The 24,594-nt window shown below is 36.7% G+C and overlaps 1 protein-coding gene across 1 annotated transcript in view; it reads left to right on the forward strand.

The window, feature by feature from the left end:
- HERC1 (HECT and RLD domain containing E3 ubiquitin protein ligase family member 1) overlaps positions 1–24,594 on the forward strand; it is a 177,442-nt gene extending 152,848 nt beyond the window's left edge. Inside the window, 20 exon segments of the mRNA XM_059714771.1 lie at positions 148–249; positions 2,526–2,699; positions 6,645–6,938; positions 8,255–8,320; positions 8,400–8,525; positions 9,819–9,957; positions 11,235–11,416; positions 13,235–13,390; positions 13,945–14,067; positions 14,890–14,992; positions 15,803–15,972; positions 17,305–17,443; positions 17,673–17,842; positions 18,198–18,367; positions 18,562–18,727; positions 19,489–19,565; positions 20,036–20,288; positions 20,898–21,050; positions 22,367–22,672; positions 23,937–24,594. Coding sequence (XP_059570754.1) covers positions 148–249; positions 2,526–2,699; positions 6,645–6,938; positions 8,255–8,320; positions 8,400–8,525; positions 9,819–9,957; positions 11,235–11,416; positions 13,235–13,390; positions 13,945–14,067; positions 14,890–14,992; positions 15,803–15,972; positions 17,305–17,443; positions 17,673–17,842; positions 18,198–18,367; positions 18,562–18,727; positions 19,489–19,565; positions 20,036–20,288; positions 20,898–21,050; positions 22,367–22,672; positions 23,937–24,122 — 3,255 coding nt within the window. The 3' untranslated portion in view covers positions 24,123–24,594.

The following is a 24,594-nucleotide window of genomic DNA, read 5'->3' on the forward strand; positions in this document are numbered from 1 at the left end:
TGCAAGAGTTTTTTGGTGGAGGGGTTCAAAATAATTGAAATAGTGTTTGAAATGTTTGGTGTGTTTATATTATCCTTCTTTAGGAATACCAATATACAAGTTTAAATAGCCAAATAAGTGTAATAATTAAAATATATGTTTTCTTAGGATGGCTCTGTATTACAAAGTGTTGTGATCGGTTCTGGAGCTATTCAGACGGCTGTGTGGATTCCTGATATTGGAGTAGCTGCTTGTTCCAACAGATCCAAGGTAGTATTATATATTAAAATACAGTCCTTTTAAGTTTTTCTATGTAGAATTGAGGAAAATTTACTACAGAAAAATACCAGTTACCAAACTCCTTTCTAACAAAGTGTTGGCATCTGTAACAGATTCTGTTGCCTCTCTATTATTTGAATGTTTTGCAGTCAGACAAGCAGTTTGAGTATTTTGCTTTCCACTGTTCATAGTTTCTGGTTTATATGGAAGAAATATTGTTTGAGTTTCAGCTCCAAACAAACTTCAGCTTGGAGTTTATTTAAAAAAAGAACTAAAAAAAGTATTTTGAGACTTCGCTATGAGAGAGGCAATTAACCAAAAAAACCCTCCAAAACCACAGAATGTTTTTAATTTGAAATGTACAGCTTGTGAGAGAAGTCTGTTTTTTCTTTCACATACACGTGTTAGATCATAGTAATAGAAGTAAAAAATGGTCCAGAAAGTTAAAATAATCCTTGACCCAAATTCTATTCCACCTTTAAGGTATACAAGTGAAACTTGGGTAGTTAAATTTTGGCATCAAAGTTACTATACAGTATTGTATTCCACCTGTGTAGCTGCAAATTGACAAAAATGTCTAGATTCCTTGCATCCCTCTATTGATCTGGAAAGATCTCTAGACATTTATATTTGGCATACTTCGCATGCTCAGCATCAGTCCAAAATGGCCATTTTAATGTCTGCCTCCACAATGGTCAGTTTTTATCCAGTGTCTTCTGGGAATGTGTAAACTCTGTGTAAGCCCCTAATTCCTCAGATCAGGTCAGCAATTTACAGCCTGCCAGTTGGATCCAGCCTGCAAAGAGTTTGGTTTAAGTGGGGAGGGGAAGAGGGCTACATACAGTGGCACATGCTCCAACCCTCTGCTCTGTGTCAAGGATTAGTCTCTCATGCTGCCTTGCAGCTTTGCTTGCCCTCATCACCAAATTAATTATTCATTCTTCGTTAGTGCTGGCAATGTTCTTCAGCAGTGCTCAGTAAGCGGAGACTGCATTAGGGAGGTGCAGGAGACCAGCTTAATGAACAAAGCAGGGAGAGCACTGCAGAGAAGACAGGACGCCTGCAGCAGTGGCTGGGTCACAAGACTGCCATTCTGCCAGTCTCAAAGTGTGCTGAACCCTGCCTTAGAAGAATGAAACCCGTTTGAAATGATTGGTCGATGCTGTAAGGATCCATATTCCTTTTGCCCAGTAACCTAGTTGTAAGAGCACAGAAAGTTAGAAGCCAGGGTTCTGGGACATCTCAGGCAGCGAAAGTCTGAACCCACGTCCAGCATTTCTCAGCTAGCTGCTAAGCAGGATGGGATTTTCCAACACTCTTGGTGATCCAGGGGGAAAGCTATGGAAGAGGGAATCTACTGAAGGAAGGTACTCTTGTGAGGGAGGGAACCCTGGCTTCTGGCCTCTGTCCTCAGTACGATTTAAAATAACTAGATAAAAGGCATCAATATCACGGGGAGAGGAAATCAGGGTTCCCTCCAAAGGAAGCTAGATTGAGCTGGACCACAAAATGATAGAAGTATATAAGGTGGCTCTGAGAGAGCAGAAGAGCTGTGTGCCTCCCAGTAATAGTAAATAGGAACACCCTTTGGAGTTGCATGAAGTTACCCTTTCCTAGAGTGGGAAAGCAGTGGTTCTCCACAGGACAGTATAGGATCAGTACACAAGGCTGCCCAATGTGAGAAGGGAAGAGGTGTGCCTCAGGGTAGAAGAAATACATGCAGCTTGTCATTTTTTTCAAAAGCTTATGACTTGGACAAATTTGGCTGATTTTTTTCACAATAAATATCAAATAGTACACTCCTGACATGGGCCACACCCTGTTAAATTTCATGTTGTGGGTGCAATATAAAGTCTCAAAGAAAAGATTGCTCCCTTCCCCTCTTTTTTAATATTTCAAACCAGTATACTTCCCATACCTCATTCTCATTCCCAATGATTTAAGTTCGGCCATTTTAAGGTATTGGAAACAAGGGCTTACAATAGGAAGTATAAGGCAGCCTTAATAATAATTGTTGCTTCCACCCTGTTTAAATACTCTAGAAGAACAGTAATTAATTGCTAAATAAATGTAGAGTATTATTAATAGACTGCTATAATTTTTCCTCGCTCAACATTGTTCCTTAGAAAAGGTATTCAAACTGCTTTATTTAGGCACACTGCCAACTTGGGGGCTAAAGATGTTGTGGGAATATTAACAGAGCTGTGTAGAGTTTTCTTTGTTTAATTTCTTGTTTATTAAATGCATCTTGTGACTGTATTAAACAGGATGTGTTGGTGGTGAATTGCACATCAGAGTGGATATCTTCCAATCATGTTCTTGCAACATGTAGGACTGCATTGAAACAGCAGGGAGTTCTAGGTTTAAATATGGCCCCTTGCATGAGAGCTTTCCTGGAACGCTTGCCAATAATGCTTCAGGAACAGTATGCCTATGAAAAGGTAAGAATAATTGAATGGGAATATATAAAGTACAGACACAGAACAGGAGATGTCTGTTTTGAAGTGCATTTAATTTCACAGTCTTCAGACACCGTTGTGAGGTTCAGTCCAATCTTCAGGACATCATATTTAACTTAACTTTTTTTAACACTCTAGCAGAATGTATATTTGCCTGATATAAGGAGCTTTGTTGGCCTTCCTCTTGCTTAATTTCCTGGTACAAACTTCTGTGCTTTTTTGGCGTAATACTGTTGTTCCAGCTATTTCAGAATGCTCTGCTTTGACAAAAAATTTTCTTACATCACTCTGGTGTTAAGACTCTGCTATGCTACTTATAACTGAATAAGAGATGCAGTTATCTTATTCATGCATTACAAATAATGTAATAATGTAACCAGTCACCTGGCTGGGGTCATCTGACCTTGGTCCTCTTTCCTGCCAAGGGCAGGGGGGTCAGACATGATGATTCATTGTGGGCCTTTCCAACTCCACAATCTATGAATCTCTGAGGTGCACCTATACCCTGCCTTCTGCCTGACTTCAGACTAAAATGGATCTAGTACTGTCAAACTGCTGCTTCTGCATAATCAGACTAAAGAAGTTCCTCCTTTTAAAACAAAAATTAAGCTTTTTCCCTTTGTTTTTATTTTTTGCAGTATCTGGGGATATTCCTTTTGAGACATTATTTGAATGGCCTTAAACAGTACTAGCAATATATGATTTTTCCAATAATTTGAGTCCTCCAAAATAAGAAATATGAGGGCTGGAAAGTTATTCTCCCCTCAAAGGAACAACTTGATGCTTATTGTTACAGACACAGTTAAGCTCTTCCCTTCTGTGGAATAGAGGTTGCTGTACCCAAATGCAAATTTCAGATCCAGCAAGCTGCTTCATTCCTGTGCCTCTCAGCAAACTTTAAAATAGTGTTTACCTCTTTGCCTCAGTTGGATTTTGCAATCTTTGCATCTGGCCTCTTGGACTTGTTACAGGCTGCCACTTCCAAGGGATGGGACCCAGGGTCCAGCTGCCTGACGCGCTTGGGACTACTGCTAATTACCAAGATGCTCTAGTTGCTCAAACTTGTTCTCCCCAGGAGTTATGCACTTGCGGGGGACTACTGTAGTTTTCCGTCAGGGTCATGTCAGTTGAATTAAGATTGGTTAGAATTTATAAAAGCAACTGGAAATGAATCATTTCTTACTAATAAACAGCATTTGGGAGAAAAGAAGGAAAGACAGACCTATATGCAAATTCCTGCCTCTGTTTCTTCAGTACTTCGAGAGTCTGTTGACAATTGTTCAAAGAATCCAAGTTTTTTCTGTACCTCCTGCTTACTCTTTCAGCTTTCTTTTTACTCAGCTTGCTTGCTTGCTTGTTCTGATAAGAATTTTTTGGGGTAGTCCTTTGTTCTCCTATTTCCAGTTTTCTCTTTTGGGTGTCTTGCTTGGTCACCTTCAGCCCTCCTCAGTTGATCCTTTTCTTGTTACCAGTTCATTTAGAAAAATGTTTCCCCATGTGGTAGCCTGCTTTTTGTGCTCAGGTCTTTCCATTTGAAAGGAGGGTCACCAAGATTTAATGACCTCTTGTTTAACTTTTGCCAAGTGCATAATTTTTTTCTTGACCTTTCCTATGTGTTTTAGCTTCATATAAAAGTTATGGAACCAATATAAAGGCACAGAACAATTTTACAATCAAAATGGCCTCTAGAATATAGAGTGGAGTGTTCAGATTTACATACAGCAATACAGATGTACTGTTTTTTTAGTCATGTTTATGTTGGTTATTCCTTTGTGCAGAATCCACTACATATCATTCCTTTAGCTCTTTTACATATCCTAAGAGCTAGGATACACGTATTTTTTTTCAGGGTCTTCTGAATTCTAGCCCTCATTTCCTTTTCTGTATGAGAATTCATATGTTTATTATGAAGTGTTTAATCCAGTCTCCAGTGCTGATATTAATAGCTGTACACGGAATCATTTCTTGGTCCTGGTGCAAACATATTTGATTATGGCCACTTAGCTATTCTATCAGCAATTTCTTGCAAGACCTTCACTTTGTGTCTCATTTATTCAGCTACATGCCTGTGAGTATTTCACAAATATTTCCCCGTGCCTTATTGCTGCTGGGCAGGAAACAGAATTAGTGTCCTGAGGATTATGCACATGGTAGAAATTCTGAACTGAACAGGCCTTCCTGTATTAAATATTGCTAGTATGCTGTAGTTTTCCTAGCCTAATACATACCTCCCAGAAAACTAGACGTGAGAAATTTTTCTGCTCAAAGAAACAAAAAGACTTTTTGCTTAGAGGTTTTAATTTTCTTGGCTTTATCAATTCTTGGTCATACTGTTACTCCCATCATACTCCCTGGACACTTTGAATAAGTAAAGAAGATTATATAAAATGTATCGTATGCATTGTGCTAGACACAAAACTGTTTCTGGGCTTTTGTTGTCATATTGTCCAGCAAATTACATACTGGACATGGGCTGTTATGGTTTCTAAATTGATACTAACCATTGTCCTCCAGATCATCATGGCTGCTGACAGATATGGGGGCAAAAAACACACACTTTAATGGAAGAAGCAGCACTTCAGCAAGGATTTTTGGTGCTTTTATCTAAAGCTGATTCAGTTGATCAAACATCTGTACAGATGTTTGGCAGCGGGGTCCAACTAATGTGATGCCTCTTCTGAGCATGCACTGGGCTTGGTGTTGGGGTGTGCGAGTTTAAAGTAAGGTGCCCATGGGGCGGGGGGGTTACATCTGTAAGCAACCCATGCTACCTCCTTAATGGCCTTTATATGGCCTTCATTCTAATGTAGATTTTGATTGTGATTGGCAAGAGATTTTGATAGGTTGCATCTTCATAACAAGAAACCTCTGGGAATAATAAATTTTATCATGTTTGGATCAATATTCCTGAAGTTCATTTTATATCAACTACACAATCTGTGGCAGAATAGTTAGTGGAAACTTTAATAAAAGACATTGCGTCTTGGTTGTCTGCTTTAATGAACCCTAAAAAAACTGGAGTTTTCCATACAAAATAACAAGAACTAGAATGCTGGATGGCTCTGAGCAGTAAGTAATTTGGAGTTTCATTTCTCAAAGTGTGTTTTATTTTCTCTGTTTAAACTATCAAGTTCTCTTTAGCTTTGTACATTATTCTGTGCATCGTGACAACTATACCTGTGTCTGCTACATATCCTTTTCCAAGACATTTTTGTATTCCCACCACTTTATAAGACTCTTTAAACTGAAGAGCACAGAGACATGACAATCACTTTATTCTTCTGCATGTTTGATGCTTTTACTCAGTTTTTGCTGCGATAATATCCATCACTTTCTGTAGTTTTCTTGATCTCGGATCCTCAGACCTTGTGATACCATAACAACATCTTCCATCCAGGCATAGAGGAGTGCTCACTTCGCAATCTGAGCTTCCAACCCAGGAGGAACAACACCTAGTCTGAAAAGTGTATTTATTTTACATGAGACATGAAAATGAATAAATGCTTTTTCAGATTATTTGTTCAATGATGAAATTCTGAACTGATAAATTACATGATTTTACTGTTGATTTGGTAAAGGAATTATATACTACATTCCATTTTAAAAAGTTAATGTGTTTTTTCATGTTAATATTTTTACAGGCAGTAATAAATAATTTACAGTGGCATGCTGAAGCTCATTTACTAGCAAAATCATTTCGGGAATTAAATGATGAATGGGAGTGTGAAGGCTTCTGCTTTAAAAAAAAAAAAAAAAAGTCCAGGTCATTTGTGAGGGAAATTAAACGAAAATACTGGAAAGGGGTTTTTCAGGGAGCTAAAGGAGGGGGTATTTTTTTGCATGGAAAGCTCTTTGGAGAGTTGCTGTTTCTAAAGTGTTGAAAGTATGCCTCTAACTCTTCATGTATTGAACTCTTTTTTCCTCAAGCCTCACGTAGTCTGTGGAGACCAGCTTGTTCATAGTCCTTATATGCAGTGCTTGGCTTCACTTGCTGTGGGCCTTCATTTAGATCAGCTTTTGTGCAGTCCGCCAGTACCACCTCATCACCAGAACTTCCTCCCTGATCCTTCAACTTGGAACCCCACAGAGTGGGCCTGGTTAGAATGTTTCTCAACTACCATAAAAGCTGCTGAAGCTCTGGCCAAAGGAGCCCAATTTCCAGAATCCTTTACTGTTCCAGATCTCGAACCTGTGCCAGAGGAGGAACTTACTCTTCTAATGGTAAACTGCACTATTTTGTACCAAGGAAGAGTGCAAATTTGACTCTCATATAAATAGTATTAATATGTATATAAATAGTATTAATATGCATTGCAGTAACTGACATAATGATGCCTTTTCATAGAAGTAACTGAGTATAAATGTGACAGGTTCCTACTCACTAGATCTGTTCCATCTATGTCTATTCATTCCTAATTGTTTGTCTTACTAAGTACAAGAAGATTTTTTTCTGGTTTTCTTAATCTGCAAAGTTGACTGCTATTTAAAATTGATAAGGATTTTTATTCTGACTTACAAATCAGAGAAATGACTCAAAGAATTAAGGTTACAAAGTACAGTGTCTGATTCACTAGCCTGGAAGTTTAATTGTGACATTCCAAGGGGTCTTCCAGAGGAAAAAATCCAAAAAGCAATAAATGCATAAATAGTAGTTTGTTAGGAAGTCAAGAGGTGATAAACATGGAACTTAAACATTCCATTGTTAGGGTAACTTTTCAGAGTTAATTTACACTTTGACCCTGGTGGCACTTCGAGATGCCAATACATGATCTGCCAGATAGTTAAATCTGAAAAAAGAAACTTGGAACTTTATGTATAAGTCTGTATACTCTTAAGAAAATAATTCCACCTAAAACTTTTGAAGGTTTAGGTATACTTTTTTTATCTTATAGAATAATAGCAAGGGGCAGGTAGAGGAAAATAAAATTAGTGTCATTATTCTCTTCCTTACTATTTTTCCTCATTATTTACCTATTGAACTTGCATCTGAATAAATCTTTTTTTGATTTTTTTTAATACTCATACTGGTTATGACAGTGATCAGAAAACATTATCCCATGTGTAAATGTAGGTTTTGTCTGCCTTCTGATGCTATGGGACATAGGTCACTGCAAAGTATAGTTGCTTTGCCTTGTGCTGTCCTCTACTGTAACAATTAAAGGCAAGCATTTATGCCATAAGGATTTTAGATGTAAAAATTCTTTATTCAAATTTGTATAACTCTTTAAATCTTAAGTTAATATTAAGCAAATGGGCTTAGCTCAAGTACAAAAATGATATTTTAAAGCAGTCTTATTCAATATTATTTAGTAAAACAATTCGTATATCAATTTAGTTTAATCACAGTTAAACCATTCTATATTTGCATGTAAAATAAGTTTGTTTTTCTTAATAGAATCATTTCAATGGCTATTCATTGAGATAAAGTTTTGATGTATTCAAGAGACTACTTGAAGAGAAATCAGTAGTATTATTATAATAAAATAATTCACAGATTGTGGATGGACTCCAATATACATTTTTTTTTTATCTTATAGGATAATAGCAAATGGATTAATGGTATGGATGAGCAGATTATGTCTTGGGCAACTTCAAGGCCAGAGGTTAGTAAAACTGATTATCCTAAATTTAAAATGTTACATTCACTGATGGTCTACAGTGCTCTTTTATATTGTTTTGTAGGATTGGCACCTTGGTGGCAAATGTGACGTGTATCTGTGGGGAGCAGGGAGGCATGGACAGCTAGCAGAGGCTGGTAGAAATGTTATGATACCAGTCTCAGCACCTTCATTCTCACAGGCACAACAGGTAATAACAACAAGGAAGTTTTAAGCCCTATTGTGTACAAATTTTCAGTTGTTAGTGACAAAATTGCTTGCAAAATCCCTTGAGGTTGAATGGTAAGAGTTTTCCATCAAACAAAATAAATCCAGAATGTTTAACTATGGAAGTTTTAATAGCTTTGCACCAGTTTTACCAAATTCATACTGAAAAGCTTTTGAAAATGACAAAGAACATATTTTTTAGGGCTAACCTCAATAAAATGTAAACAGATAACTGTATGGCTTAATGTACGTGGCAAGATTGTTTGCTGAAAGGAAGTAATATGCAGGATGAAATTGCTGGGAGAATCAAATCTCTGGTGGGGAATGTACTATGAATCTTAAGAGTGCCATTGAAGACAAAGCTACCATATCTTAATAATCCTTCCATAAACAGGGGAAGTCCTTTCATCTAGATCATGGCTGTACAACTGCATTCCATAGGATACACACAGCCAGGAGGGGGTAACCTGGAGCCCTGGTTTCCCAGCCTGGGTGCCATTCCCTCTACTTCTCCAGCTGCTGCTGCTGCTTTGCTTTCCTCCTACAGCTCCTATTTCCTGCCCCTGCCCTGGGGATGGGATGGCTGAGGGAGCCTAAAGCAGGGGGATTTGGGCAACTCCAGGACTTTGCACAGTGTGGTACAGTGGGGGTTGAGGGGAGGGGAGAGGGTGCTGTATGGTACAACAGGAGGCACATGATGCACAGACATACTAGCGTAGTGTGGTAGCAGGGGCACCTACCTGCCACATGGTAGGCAGGATGAGTGCCTGTGTGGTGCAGCACAGCATTGCAGGATCACATGGCTCAATGCGGGACACAAGATTGCTGGTGCAGTGTAGTGTGGGGTGCCCATGTGGTGTGGCATAGCATATGGCCCATGTACATGGTAGGTGGGCTGGGGGCCTACAGCCCCTGGCCACTTGCAAGTTGCACAGCTTTGGGCTAGGCCATTAAAAAGGCCTGCTGTATGTTGCCAGCTGATTTAGTTCCCCTGGGGCTGCATCGCCTAACACACTGAATAAAATAATTTCTTATTGTAGTGTGATTATGTAACAATTTTCAGTGTAAAGCTTATTTCCATTCAACATTTGGAATGAGAGAAGTAACATGGAGATAATAAAGCTAAACAACATGTAGTCAATAGCTGCCTGAGCTTGTTGCTTTCAGTGGCAAAATGCTTTGTGATTTTAATGCAGATTATAACAGAAAGACATCACATGATTTATATAGTGATGTTACCACATTTGTTTAAAAAAAATCATCTTTCTTAAACTAGGTTATTTGTGGTCAGAACTGTACCTTTGTTATTCAAGCAAATGGTACAGTTTTGGCTTGCGGAGAAGGCAGTTATGGACGATTGGGACAAGGCAATTCTGATGACCTTCACGTGTTAACTGTTATTTCAGCACTTCAAGGTAGTGTGCACATTTTTAAAAATTTATTCATAAGCAAAGCATAAGAATATATTTCATTAGCTAAAAGGACAGTTATGTATGTAAACTGTTTTTTAACTGAACAAATTTACTTTTAATTAAAGATTATATAGTCACACAAATAGCAGTAAAACAAACTAAATGTTTGGTTCCCTTTTGATGCATTTGTTCAAGTTTTAATTAGTAATATTTTGAAACTGTCGTTTTTAAGAAGGAATGGAAAAGGCTATCGACTTTTGTATGTAAGCATCTAAATAAACGTAGTAGACCAGGAAAATAGAAGTAGATAATTATTAATATTTGCTGTTGTAGCAGTTAAACATGCATGTGATTTCTAAATTTAAAATAAATTGGCCTGATAACATGTAGAACTAGGCAGGGCTTTTAGAAAAGCGAATTTTATATTCCATGGCTTATCTGTCTGACTTCAATTAAAGACAACCAGTGAATAATCCCTTAGAATCTTTACTGTCACGTTAGAATGACCGTTTTATTTTGACTGGATTTTATTAATAAAAAATGAATGTATACAGTAACATCTTTCCCACAGCACATGTAGTTGTTATTTAGAAAAGGCAAAGTAAAAAAAATTAAGAAGACTTAAGAAATGTTTTCCAGGGAATGACATTTGGCATTTTTTTAGCAAAAAAAAAAAAAAAGTTTTACTGAATTTTCAGATATTATCAAATATGAGTACTTAAAGCCAAGTGAATTATTCTCTTTTCCAGCATGAATTTGCCACCATTTATAAATTCATTTAAATTTATGTTAGAACTTAGTATAAACATATTTTCTTTATTACAGCAGTTCTTCTAGTAGTCCCCTCTGTTTAGTTAAATCACATATTTGTATATGCTTATAATTTCCAAAATCTTGATTCTTGTAATTGAATGTTTCCATGCTTGGTCTTTTTGTGAAACTAAATCTAGCCACAACTCCCTTTTTAATTGTGTTATCCTAAATGATTTATGCCTGAAATCTGAAACTTGGCCTAGAGTTAATAGTCTTTAATAATAACTGTTACCTTTTTGTTAGTTTGGAAAAAAAAAATATTTAGCTAATTTAGGAACAGTTGAAACTGGTGGCAAACCAGAATTGTTGTTTCCATAAGAGGGGGCAATGAAAAGTGTCTTAAATTACAGTTTTGTTCTTTCTATTTCTCACATCACCAGACTCATTCCTGGTTTCACTGTGATCTATTTTGCAAAATTCAAGGAAATGTCTAATATTTTCTGACTCGCTTTTTCACTCCGTTAAAGGTTTTGTTGTAACTCAACTAGTAACTTCTTGTGGATCTGATGGACATTCCATGGCTCTGACAGAAAGTGGTGAAGTGTTCAGCTGGGGAGATGGAGATTATGGCAAACTTGGCCATGGGAACAGTGACAGACAGCGCAGACCAAGACAAATAGAAGCCTTGCAAGGAGAAGAAGTGGTGCAGGTTCAAGTTCAGATTTATTATTCATCTGCTAAGCATAGATATAAGAGCCACTGTTGGAATTCTAGCTACAGGTTCAAAGTGAAACGATAGTAGGTGATTGGATGGCTGAGGCAGGAGCTGACAGTGGGAAGGGGAGCTTTTCTATTCTATTTTTCCAATTTGAATTCAGCTCAGGTAAGTAACGAATGAAACTGGCTATGACAAGCTTTCTGGAAATTTAACATATTTTCTTGTAGGAGTAACATCACAAAGCTCACTATTGTGGCTGATACAATTTATCTGTCTGTCTGTCTTAGTTCTGGGGAAGAACATGAATTTGAATGGGCATGGAAACTGAACTATTTTCTCTATCCTAAAGGGGGTCAAAGTTTAGATACGATCGAAGGGCAGTTCTGGAGAAGCTTTCATTAGCATGCCACATCTCTTCAGTTTCCAAGGGTACTGAGCAGCTCTTTGCACCAGCACTGAAAAGTTAAATACTAGTAGTGATATTGTTTCAGGGATATAGGTTATAGCCATATTGATCTATAGGCAAAAGGAATTGGAACTCATGGCAGAAGTGATATGAAGTACAAATTTTCACTTCTACCTAGGAGAAATTGTACAGATTTACAATCTTTGCATTCTCCTGTGCCTGAGGAAGGGTGTGTGCACCCTAAAGCTTGCAAATAAAGACATTTTTGCACATATCTAAGTTGGTCTAATAAAAGTTATCACCTCTGCCATGAGTTCTGATTCAGTAGTGACATTGTACATTTTAGCAATATACACCAAAGTGCCCATCTTCAGCTGTAGGTTTCTTTGCCAACACAATCAAAGTAAAACCAGCAACCACTTCATATTTGTAGAAAAAGACCAGCACAGTAAACTCAATCAAAAGTAACTTTTCTTCCCACACAAATATTATCTGGTTTCCTGATGTACCTTTTCTTCTCTCAAGAAAAAAAAAAAGTTTGCCAAAGAGATCATTTGAAAAATCATAGTTAATAAATCTGGCAGTTGAAGCAGAATGGTCTACAACAGGAAAAACCTTCAAACAGGAACGGTAACATAAGATCCCTAAACTGTTTTGTTGTTTAAAAAAAATCAATCTATTAACAGCTCATATTGCACATTTCACACATTTAAAATAAAAGTGTTAAACATATTTTCTAGTTCTGCATGAATATGTAGTTTAAATAAGCAGAAATAGTGGTAGAAATTGAGAGAAGCAATATGCAGCCATTCTTTAGAAAGCTTTTCTATCGTATTTTTTTAATGAACTGACTTATAAGAGTGAGTGAATCTGCTGATCATATGTTTTCTGCCCTGTGCTGTGGCATTATTTGTTGCAAGTACTAAGAGAGAGATGCTTGTAGGTACTTGTTTTGATATAGATACTTGTAGGTAATTTTTGAATTTTGAATGGAAGATGGAAGAAAGGTCGGTATAATAGCGTAGAAAACCAAAGGAAATGGTTTAATTTTGTTAAGGATGCAGCAATTGCAGAACTCTAAATTTAAGTTGGTAAAATAGCTAGGTATACTGGAGCAAATTGGTGCTAGGGAGATCAAACTCCATTTTTCACCATTTAAAATGGTCATTAAGAGGATTATTTGATTTCCTGCGTCATTCACTTGTTCGGACTTTGTATTTATTATGGAAATACAAGAAGAATTTAAACTAGTTAATTTACTCAATTAGACAGTGAATATTTTTAATTACTCTTAGGCTGAACTGAATTATTAGATCCATATTCAAAAAGGTTTGCCTTGATCTTGAATTATACATTTCTTATATCTATTAGAATGTATAATGAATATTTATTCTGCCTTCTAGATGTCATGTGGCTTTAAACACTCAGCAGTGGTGACAGCAGATGGCAAACTGTTCACTTTTGGCAATGGTGACTATGGTCGACTGGGGCTAGGAAACACTTCTAACAAGAAACTTCCTGAAAGAGTGACAGCGCTGGAGGGTTATCAGATTGGACAGGCATGATTTATCTCTTATTAGTTACATAGTTATGCAATAACATGTCTTTCATTCAATAACTGTTGTGTAGCAACATGTTCTACTGTGATTTTTAGTTGGGGCAGTTTTTTTTCTCTGCCTATTAGTATTTTTTAAATATGTTTGAAGAATTCAAGCATCCATAAGAACTTGTCTTGCTTTGTTTTTGAATATTCTGATCCTTCTGCTGCAAAACTGCTCCAATTTCATAACATTTATAAATATTGCATTATGAAATAGATTGATAAAATTGCCCTTTGTGGTTTTTGACTCTTTAGCTATAAATTAATTAACATTGAGATGTCTGTACAATCTCTCTAGTTAAAGTTGATTTTCATTTGGTGTGAGGGAAGAATAATAGACAAAAATTGTTTTAAAGGTATTAATGCATAAATATTATTACATCATTTCAGAATAACTTTTAACAGTAAGTGTTAACTTTTAAAGTGACATCATTGTTTTAGAGTATGGTTAAATAATATATTTAATCAGTAAACTGGCAGAAACCTAATTTAAACTGTATTACTCTGAACCAGGTGGCCTGTGGATTAAACCATACTGTAGCTGTGTCCACAGATGGTTCAATGGTGTGGGCTTTTGGAGATGGAGACTATGGGAAACTTGGTTTAGGAAATTCCACAGCAAAATCCTCACCTCAGGTTAGAATTCATAATGAAATTAAACTTTTCATAATTTTTTAGTGTCTGTAAATGTGTGTTTGCAACATTTTCAGCCTCTTGCCACTGGTTGTAAATTTTATTTTGCTTCCATTTATTATGCAATGTAAAATTCTTGAAATCATCTCATAGGACTTAGTTGCTTTTGAAAATTTTACTCATTCTAATATATATATATATATATTAAGACCAGTATAGTTGTTAGAATCAGCAGTTGGTAATTTTATGACCATGTTATGAGACCATTAAGTTCTCTAAGGAGCATATAGAAAGCACCTTTTATTTAAAAAATTAGATCCTGAGACTTGAAAACAGTTTAAACAGTGTTATATGGATTTACTAAATGGCCAAAAAGGTCTCAGACAAAAATAAATAAACACTTCTGTGCAGATCTGTAAATAGCAAAGCCTGATAGTCTCAAGTAGAGATGTTTTTCACAGTAAATATGTGCATTTAAAATCATTTCACATAAAATACGATGATTACACCAATTCTTTAACAAAATAGTAATGTAGAACTCTAGAACTCTTGGTTCAGAGGTGATACCTTTTATTAGACCAACTAAGAAATAGCAAAACAATATCTTTTTCTGCTTAATAGAAAAATTACTTTTTTTCTATTAAGAAAATAGTATTTCTTGTATGTTCAGTACAAGGATAAGACTACAGTTATGGTTTATACATGTTTTTCCAAATCACCTTTTGGAATGGGGAAGTAGAAAAGGAAGGATCCCATGTGTTTACTTTTCTGTATGAACACTCTCAACATCAGCTTTCATATTGGCTTTCTCATTCTTATTCTTAGAAAGTGGATGTTCTTTGTGGACTTGGAATAAAAAAAGTTGCCTGTGGAACCCAGTTTTCTGTTGCATTGACAAAAGATGGTCATGTATATACTTTTGGACAAGGTAAGATTTTCTGTTAAGCTACTATACACTAATCTTCTGTACACTTTAAATTATAGAGAAACACACAATGTTTTAAATGATTGGCTAGAATGTATGACACCAGCCAAAACCATGCGTCACATACATAATAATTTGCAGGTGTAGACAATTTTATTCTAGAATTACCACCATGGCTATATTGTCATTAATATATCATAAAGTCTGAAAAGGAAGAGTATTAACCATAAAATATATAACCATAAAATTAAAGAGGTATATTTAATTTTGTGCTAGGCTTAAATAGAGGGAAACAGTCAAGGCAAAATATAATTAAAGCATGCATGAAGTCCAGATTAATAATTGTTTGTCTATTTTGTAGGCAAAGACTAAGCATTTTAATTAACTTTCAGATTTTGTTGTGTTTTTCTTGCATCTCAATTACATTCAATATGAGCACATGTTAATGGGTTTACATATGCTTGCGTGTAAAGGTTTGTGTTCAGTTATAAAGAATTGAGGCTCCAAGTTAAATGCGTTAAAATATGATTAATATACTCCCCTGTGAACAGCAGTCTGTCACTATCTAGTTTGTATCATAGTCTGACACCATTAGAGTGTGATTGATTGAGTCGAATTTAAAATACAAATTGCAGAAGCTTGAGGTCAGTACTAATGAGTATCTGCAAATCTTTTAAAGAAGGTAATACACCAGAGTTTTCTCCAGCCAGTTGCCTGAACACTGCCAGTTGCCTCTCTCCATAATAAATGTAGTCCTTTAAAAATGGATTATATTTTCTGTGGAGAACATGGGGAATTTTTGTGCAATTTTAGATCGGTTGATTGGCTTGCCAGAGGGCCGAGCACGAAATCACAACAGACCACAGCAAGTTCCAGTATTGTCAGGAATCTTCATTGAAGATATAGCTGTAGGAGCAGAGCATACACTAGCTTTATCATCAGCTGGGGATGTATATGCCTGGGGTAGCAACTCAGAAGGGCAGGTATGTACAGTATTGTGTTTGTGGTTTTCATAAGGGTAAGCATGTCTGTATCGATGTACTTGGGAACTTTTACACCCCTTGGTAAAAGAAAAAGACAGGTATTTTACAAGAATGATGCTGTAGTTTGTTCTCTTTTTTTGTAATTTTCCAAGGTTTTTGGCAGAGATGGGCTCTTTTCTGTTGGTAATAATTAGGAGAGAACATTGAGGGTAAACTGTGGACTTTATAACCAGCCTGACACTGGAACAAATTTGTGAAAATGTCGGTATTTTTTTCATTTGGAAAGTCTAAATCTCAATAAAGCTTTTCGGGTTCCAAATTCAGAATTTATTTTTTACCAATTGTACATGTTATCAGTAAATTTTTGTGGTGTCTTATAATGGGGATAAAACTATTTGGGTCAGTAACTCACAAAATGGCCAAATACATTCCATAGCCCACTTTTTTTTTCTCTCATCCCTCTGTAAATTCCTAGGATTTGAGGATTTTTGGCTGTCAAATGGCCTTTTTCACCATTCGATGCATTGCAAAATTAAGAGGAATGTTTTTATGGTGTAGGCAATTTGTATTCATGGTAGAATGGTGAGCTTTGACTCTCTAACATTGCTGGAACTGAGCAGACTGAAGTTGGTAGGGTGAACAGGCTGATTTGAAGTCTTTTAAAGAAAAGCGTTAGTCTTTCTCTGCTGGGTATTTCTGAATGGAAAAAGATTTGTTTGGGTTTAAAAAATAGTTTTGATTTTAAAACTATATTTCTTCCATTGCAATGTAATGGCATATAGTGTTCATACAAGTATGAATTTAAATTCTGTAAAGTCATAAAGGACAAACTAGGAAAACTGAAAGCATACAGAAAAAGAAATGTGTTCCTTTCCAGATAATGCATTTTAAAAGTCTGTAAGAATTTATACATGAAAAAAGGTAAATATTTATATTATGTACACAATGTATGAACTGTGGCATCCAAAATATGTATGAGATTTCTAATCGGCAAAAGGCTTTAAGTTGGTCAAAATGCTATTAACTCTAGATGTTTTAAAAGCTGTCAGATATAGGTCGTATATATTTTTTAGTTTTGTTTTTGCAGTTTAAATTAACAGGTCTTGGTTGCTATTTCTTTAAGTATGAATGTGATGATATATTAGAGGGATACCGTAGATGTTATATCAGGTTTTCTAAGAAGTTTGCTGCTCCAGCAGGTGTTCAGGGAATCGTCTTGTCTGAGGGTGTTTTTATTTCACTGTTTTTTCTGAACTTCCTTTTGGAGAATTTTGCATGGATACTTATTTATTTTGGGTATTTGTAATTTATGTATCATTCTTATATTGTCAGCTTGGCCTGGGCCATACCAACCATGTCAGAGAACCAACCCTAATAACTGTTCTGCAAGGAAAGAATATAAGACAGATTTCAGCAGGGCGTTGTCACAGTGCTGCATGGACTGCTCCACCTGTACCACCAAGAGCTCCAGGTGAAGAACAGGAGATTGTTTGTTTGTATTACCATTTTGTTCTGCTTTCTGAGACTTTAATAAGTTTTTCTTGGATTGGAGTACAGAGGACATGTTAATTTTTTTTCACTTTCGATCCAAACTTGTTCTTATTGCCACTTGTAGGAATTTTGACACCAGCTTAGAGGAGCATGACCAGGAGGCCTTTTTTTATATTTATATATAACAATTTCTTTTCTTCCTGTGGTAGGTGTGTCAGTGCCTTTGCAACTTGGTTTTCCTGATGCCATTCCACCACAATATGGGACACTGAAGGAAGTGAGCATTCATACAGTAAGGGCAAGGCTCAGACTGCTGTATCATTTTTCAGATCTTATGTATTCTTCATGGAGATTACTTAATCTCAGCCCCAATAACCAGGTAAAATAGCCTTTAAAAAATTTAAGTTTATATATAGGGTAATATATACACTGTTGTGCCTTGTCACTAAAGCATTCCCTCCAAAGTCAAATCTTACCTGAGTAACAGTGAAAGCCATTGGTGTAAAATGCTTATAAAACCAATCTCTCCCAAAAGCAAATTTGTAAATTCTGGTTTATATTAATCTTAACACGTCAACATCTAAATCTCTGGAAGGTAGTAAGCAGACATCTCTAAGTGAAAGAAACCTTCTGAAAATTTCTAATAAATTGAAATCCTAATATTTCATTCTGAAAACATTTATTCCAGAAAGAATAAAATTAAAGCGTATTTATTTTGTGCTGTTGTATTGCAGAATAGTACATCTCATTACAATGCTGGAACATGGGGAATAGTTCAAGGTCAGCTAAGACCATTATTAGCACCAAGAGTCTACACGCTCCCCATGGTACGCTCCATAGGAAAAACCATGGTTCAGGGAAAAAACTATGGGCCTCAAATTACTGTAAAAAGAATATCAACCAGGTCAGTATTATTTTCAGAAGTACCCTTGAGACATTCAAAACATATTGGCATTTGAGCATTTTCAAATGTAGTTTGAGTATTGCTGTCTAAATATATAACTATTTATTATTTCTTTTATGACTTGTTGTGACTTAGAGTATACAAGAGTTACATACCTGTGAATTACATTGTTAGCAATTTCTTTTTCTTCGAAGAGGTCGGAAATGTAAGCCTATTTTTGTACAAATAGCAAGACAAGTAGTGAAGTTGAATGCTTCAGATCTTCGCCTCCCTTCCCGTGCCTGGAAAGTGAAACTGGTTGGAGAAGGGGCTGATGATGCAGGGGGGGTGTTTGATGACACTATTACAGAAATGTGCCAGGTATGTGAAGTACATTAAATCCCTTAGGTATTTGTTTAAAGCACTGAAGTTTTTCTTTTGTGGGGTTTCATTTTCCCCTTCCATGATCTCATTCTGCTTTTACCATGAATTTTGTCACATCTTCCCATTCAGTGGCCAGCCTGAATGCTAAACTGCTCTCATGAGAGAAGGCAAATCCTCCTTCTCAGGGCATACCTCGGACTGTCTGAGAAGCTGTGTTGTAACTACTGCTGCAACAGTTCAAAGACTGCAACAGGCCTCATCAACATTGATATGCCCCTTCTGCAACATGAGAGAACATCTATGTGGGATCTGCAGGCTTCCATCCTGGTCAACCAGTATTTTTAGTAGAATCATTCTCTTGGAGTCCATGAATCCCTGCAGCCTCTGTCCTTTTGATGACAGTTGCATCTTGATTATGATCCCATTAAGTGTCTTCACTGTATGGGCTACATTTAACATAGCCAAAAATAATACAGTAGTCTGAGCTATGTCCTTATGGTAGCAGTGCCACACTGTTTTCCTTAGGAATGATGACAAAAATAAATTGAACTTAAATAGCATTATAAATTGGGTATGTACTTCTGGTTTCTAGATTATTATATGATTTATCCTGACAGAACTAGAAGACAATATTATATTTAGTACATGTTGATTTTCTAAATAAAGCTTGAAAGGCTTCCTCTGGCAAATTGATTTTCAGTATAAAACAATGTTCTAAGCCTTAATGCTGAAGAAGCACTTTCCTTTTTATCTTTAAGGAACTTGAAACTGGAGTGGTAGATCTGCTTATTCCTTCTCCAAATGCTTCAGCCGAAGTAGGCTATAATAGGGATAGGTAAGTTGGACTAGGTTTCATTTTATTACAGAATATTGGCCAACAAAATTTAAAGGAAAAGCTTTTTGTATTGATTCTTTGATAACTTTTGAGGCTTCCTGACTGCTCCTAGAGAGTACAACCTCCCCTTCTATATCCACAGATACTGATGAAATTATGAGGGTGTGGGAAGGCATAATATCAAGGTATGCATATGCAAATAAAGGCTCCAACGCAGTAGCCTCCAGAAGGATGCTGGAGCCATAAATTTAAAGCAGTACTGAGAGTGCTGTAGCTTGTGGCCAATTTTGGAACGTGGCAGCCTTGGTATTTGGAGCGTGAGAGGACACTAACACTACCCTCTCATATCAAATGCTGCTGTGGTGCTCTTGAACCTGAATATTTTTTGTCTTCTAACCAATGCAAGGGTGAAATGAGTAAGAGAAGCTGATTCTAATGAAGTGTTTACACTGTTTCTGTGCTCTTTTTAGGTTTCTTTTTAACCCTTCAGCCTGCTTAGATGAACATCTGATGCAGTTTAAGTTCTTAGGCATTTTGATGGGCGTGGCTATTCGTACCAAGAAGCCTTTAGATCTTCATTTGGCCCCAATGGTCTGGAAGCAACTTTGTTGTATCCCACTCATTTTGGAGGACTTGGAAGAGGTAGATCTGCTCTATGTGCAGACCCTCAACAGCATTCTTCACATTGAAGACAGTGGGATTACTGAAGAAAACTTCCATGAGGTAAACTACAGGGACAGTATACCCCCAAAATAATCTGAAACCAGTTGTTTTCTGTAAACTGACCTGAATTCCATTACAGATTTATTAGGAAAATGAAGTGGTATTTATAAATCAGGGTAATAGACACTTTATAACTACCTCAGATTGGCATTTCCTTCAGATACCCAGTGGACATGTCTACATGTATGCATTTACTACACAGTCACGCAAATTACTGCTCAGTGCGGGCCCATACTGCACAGTAAATATGGCGACTTATGCCGACTTGTGTATAAATTTGATACTGGCATCATGCAATATCAAATTTACGCTCAATTAGTTACTGCTCAGTAATTCACGTATAGATGCCTTACTGCACAGTAACACTGTGTATGTGGACTGACTTGGACTTGCTTTAGTCCCAAGTGAGTCCACACATGGCGTTAATGCGCTTTAATGCCTGGACACGTAGATGCTGGCCTATTCCTGCTTACTGTGCAGTAATTTAGTGCACAGTAAATTTAAGCCAGCGTAAATGCACATGTAGACATACCCAGTGATTGATAAGTTTTAATTCCATTTTACTTGAGTGACTTTATCCTGAATATATTTTTTCTTTTCTGTTGATAGATGATTCCTCTAGATTCTTTTGTTGGCCAAAGTGCTGATGGTAAAATGGTTCCCATAATCCCTGGTGGGAACAGTATCCCACTTACCTTTTCAAACAGAAAAGAATATGTGGAGAGGGCAATTGAGTACAGACTTCATGAAATGGACCGGCAGGTAGGACTCTCACTTTATTCTACCAGTTTTCTTAAAATAAACAATGGCATACTATCAGAGTATGCTGAGAAATAACAGAACTGTGTTTGCACATTGCTTAGATTTTCATTTTGTTTTTTGCAAGTACTCCAAATCTTTTAGAAATTTGCTACATCTCAGGTTTCACCCAAACATCCAGAACACCAAGGAAAGGCACAAAACTACTGAGCAGCAGACCTTGTTTTATTCTCATTAGACTTCCCCATTCAAAATATTAAATTGAGTACCCAGTGTTATAACCTTTACAGCACCACATGTTCTAGCCTGGGCCATTCCTAGCAGGGGGCCAAATCAGGGCGACTGCCCCAGGCCCTGCACTTTGGGGGCTCTGCAGGGCTGGGTGGAGTGGCCGCAGCTACTCTGCGCTGCTGCTGCTGGCTTTGTGTCCAGCCATTTGCTACCCCCTCCCCTGCTGCTGCTGCCGATGGCGCTGGCAGCTTCTTTGGGTCTGGGGAGCATGGGATTAGAGCAGGGCCGGGGCCCCTATGGGCTGATTTGCCCCAGGCCCTGCACCCTGCTCAGGTTGGCTCTGATTCTGACAAAGTCATTTGGGAACACTGACATTTGTTTAACTTATTAAATATATTCTGTGGATATATTTTTACATAACATTTGCCTGATCTGCTTTAAAATAGGAACTGCAAACACTTATAAATGGATTGAAAAAATTGGCCATTAACTTAAAATACCTTTGTCCTATGATTTATACAGTAATACTGTGTTACGTGAACCTTATGTCTTAGTATAACAACAGTAGGAGAGGGAAATGCTTTCCCTCTTTCTCTGTAGATTAAAGCGCACACAATGGAATAGTTGTTCCATTTTAGTGCAATAGCTTCTAAACATGAAGTTCCCAAGTCTAGCAGATCCAAGAGGGGCCATTAACATGACTTCATACCAGTCCTAGTAGCGTTGTATCAAAAGCTTTTGGTTTAGCAGCTCCTCATTAGTGCTGATCATCACTCTTTAGTTTTCTTTAGAAGATATTATCTGAGACTTCCCTAGTTTACAGTTGTTATAAAAACATTTTTGCCAAAAAAGGTCTCTGCAATGGTTCTCTATTTTATGAAGGGGATTATTATCCTCTGGATGTAGGCATGCATGAATATATAGTATTTGTTCATTTAAGATGCAACTTAAACCTGTACTAGCTGCATTGTCAGTGTGTGCATTCAGTCTCAAAATAATAGCTTTACATAAATGGGTTATAGTAAGGAGCAAAGATAAATGTAATGTCACTTAAAAAAAACCCAAACCCTGTTCTTTCTGGGTTACAGGTGGCTGCTGTGAGAGAAGGAATGTCTTGGATTGTCCCAGTTCCATTGTTGTCTCTTCTGACTGCAAAGCAATTGGAACAGATGGTCTGTGGAATGCCAGAAATCTCAGTTGAAGTTCTGAAGAAAGTTGTGCGGTACAGAGAGGTTGATGAACAGCATCAATTAGTTCAATGGTTCTGGCACACTCTTGAAGAGTTCTCAAATGAGGAGAGAGTTCTTTTCATGAGGTTTGTGTCGGGAAGATCTCGATTACCAGCCAACACTGCTGATATTTCCCAACGATTCCAAATAATGAAGGTTGATAGGGTAAGATACTGTTTTCTTAATCCATCGTTCATTTTTGGCCAGTTTAAATCACTCCCTTGGCAATAGGTGCCAGGTTTCCCCAACATTAAGCTCTCAGACAGAATACATTGAGATCAGCTCATGACTGATAGTCAGGAGATTTAATTATGTATCAAAGTATGTATTACTCCATGGTTAGAACATGTCAATATAAGTACTTGATGTAATTCAGGATAATACCTGCGCCACATAGTGTGAATCACTGCACCATAATTTATCTAGTTATTTCCTATTGTAATACATTTTTCCTTTTAATGTTTAAAAAAGGAAAAATCACAGCCCTATGTTGTTGTTTCTAAAATAGTTCCCCAGCTATGTACTGCTGTTGAATAGTACACAAGGGCATTTTGTAAGGGGTACACATCACAGCATTTCCCTTTATCCCTGTCCTTTTCATTTACACCTGATGATTAAGGTATATGGTGATCTGTGAGAAATGTTAAGAGTGAAGTGATTCATTGGTCCAGACTTTTAGGAAAAACTGTTCAAAGGCTATTAAATAACATGTCAGTTTAAATATCATGATCTTCTGCTGAGGTCTTAAAATCCTCATAAAGAATTGGCGTTACTATTATACATTAAACACTGTTCAATCTAATTGAATCATGTTTTAGTTTGCTAGTATGAAAAATACACTCAACATACTATGCAAGTGAGTGACTTCAGCAATAAGAAGATAAGTAGTTTGGCTCTCACTGTTGGCCATCCAGTGTGTCTCTAAATCAATTAAATCCCCAGTCTTACCCATGTTGAAACCCATTAGATTCAAATACCACCCCAGGAAAAGATTTGCTTCTCGCTGATTCACAGATGTACTGTTTGAAAATTAATTTCAGCTTTTTCTTAATTTTAAGAACAAACTTTAAACAATTTTTTAACTAACTTATGAACATTTAGTCACGAAGATTTAAGGTTTCACATATCAACAGAAACAGAGAAAGTATTCCTAACTCAGGTATATTAAACGTCCTTTTACAGGGACATGTCCGTGACACTTTGAGAGGTACATAGTGGAAGCAGTAGTGTTTTAATTAATTCCAAGTTGAATTGGGCCATGCCAATGTAAGATTTTTAGGAATTATTGCTAGGCAAAATTAATTGCATGACATTATGGGTGAGGGTTGCTTCTTCAAAAGGTTTTTTGGTTTGAAAAAATTTGAATTTGTTGCACCTTAATTTCTTTTACAGTCTTAACCATGTCCTACCTTTTGTCCATTTCCTACAGCCTTACGACAGCTTGCCTACCTCACAGACTTGTTTCTTTCAACTGAGGCTCCCACCTTACTCCAGTCAACTAATCATGGCAGAGCGTTTGCGCTATGCAATCAATAACTGCAGGTCTATAGATATGGACAATTACATGCTCTCACGTAATGTGGACAATGCAGAGGGCTCAGACACAGATTACTAACTTTCTGTGAACAAAACCATCTTCCTTTTATTACAGAGAGTGCCCTAAGTCCGATTTCAATGTTTATGCAATTTTATGGTAACCATAGATGTTTTAGGAGCATAAAAACAGACATTAATAAGCAGTGGCCACATTTTAGTTACTCTAAATGTAACAAAAAATTAGATGTTTTTATTTTTTTGTGATTGTAAAAAAACAAAACAAAAGGAAAAAACAAAATAGTGCGCTCAGTAAATTTTTCTTCATATTTTGGTCACTTTTGATAAGTTTGCATGGAGCCATTTTGGTGCATTTTTGTTGGGAATGGTACATTTGTAAGCCCTCCCAGTGAACATGAAGAGTTGTACATTGTGTATAATTGTTCATTAGCAAGGACAGTTTTACATGAATATTCATATATTTATTTTGTTTTAATTTGAATTGCCTGTGCAGGGTTCCTTATGCAGAGAAAATAAAGCAAATTCAAGAATCA

Source organism: Alligator mississippiensis, chromosome 11 (assembly GCF_030867095.1).
Source record: "Alligator mississippiensis isolate rAllMis1 chromosome 11, rAllMis1, whole genome shotgun sequence".
Lineage (NCBI taxonomy): Eukaryota > Metazoa > Chordata > Crocodylia > Alligatoridae > Alligator > Alligator mississippiensis.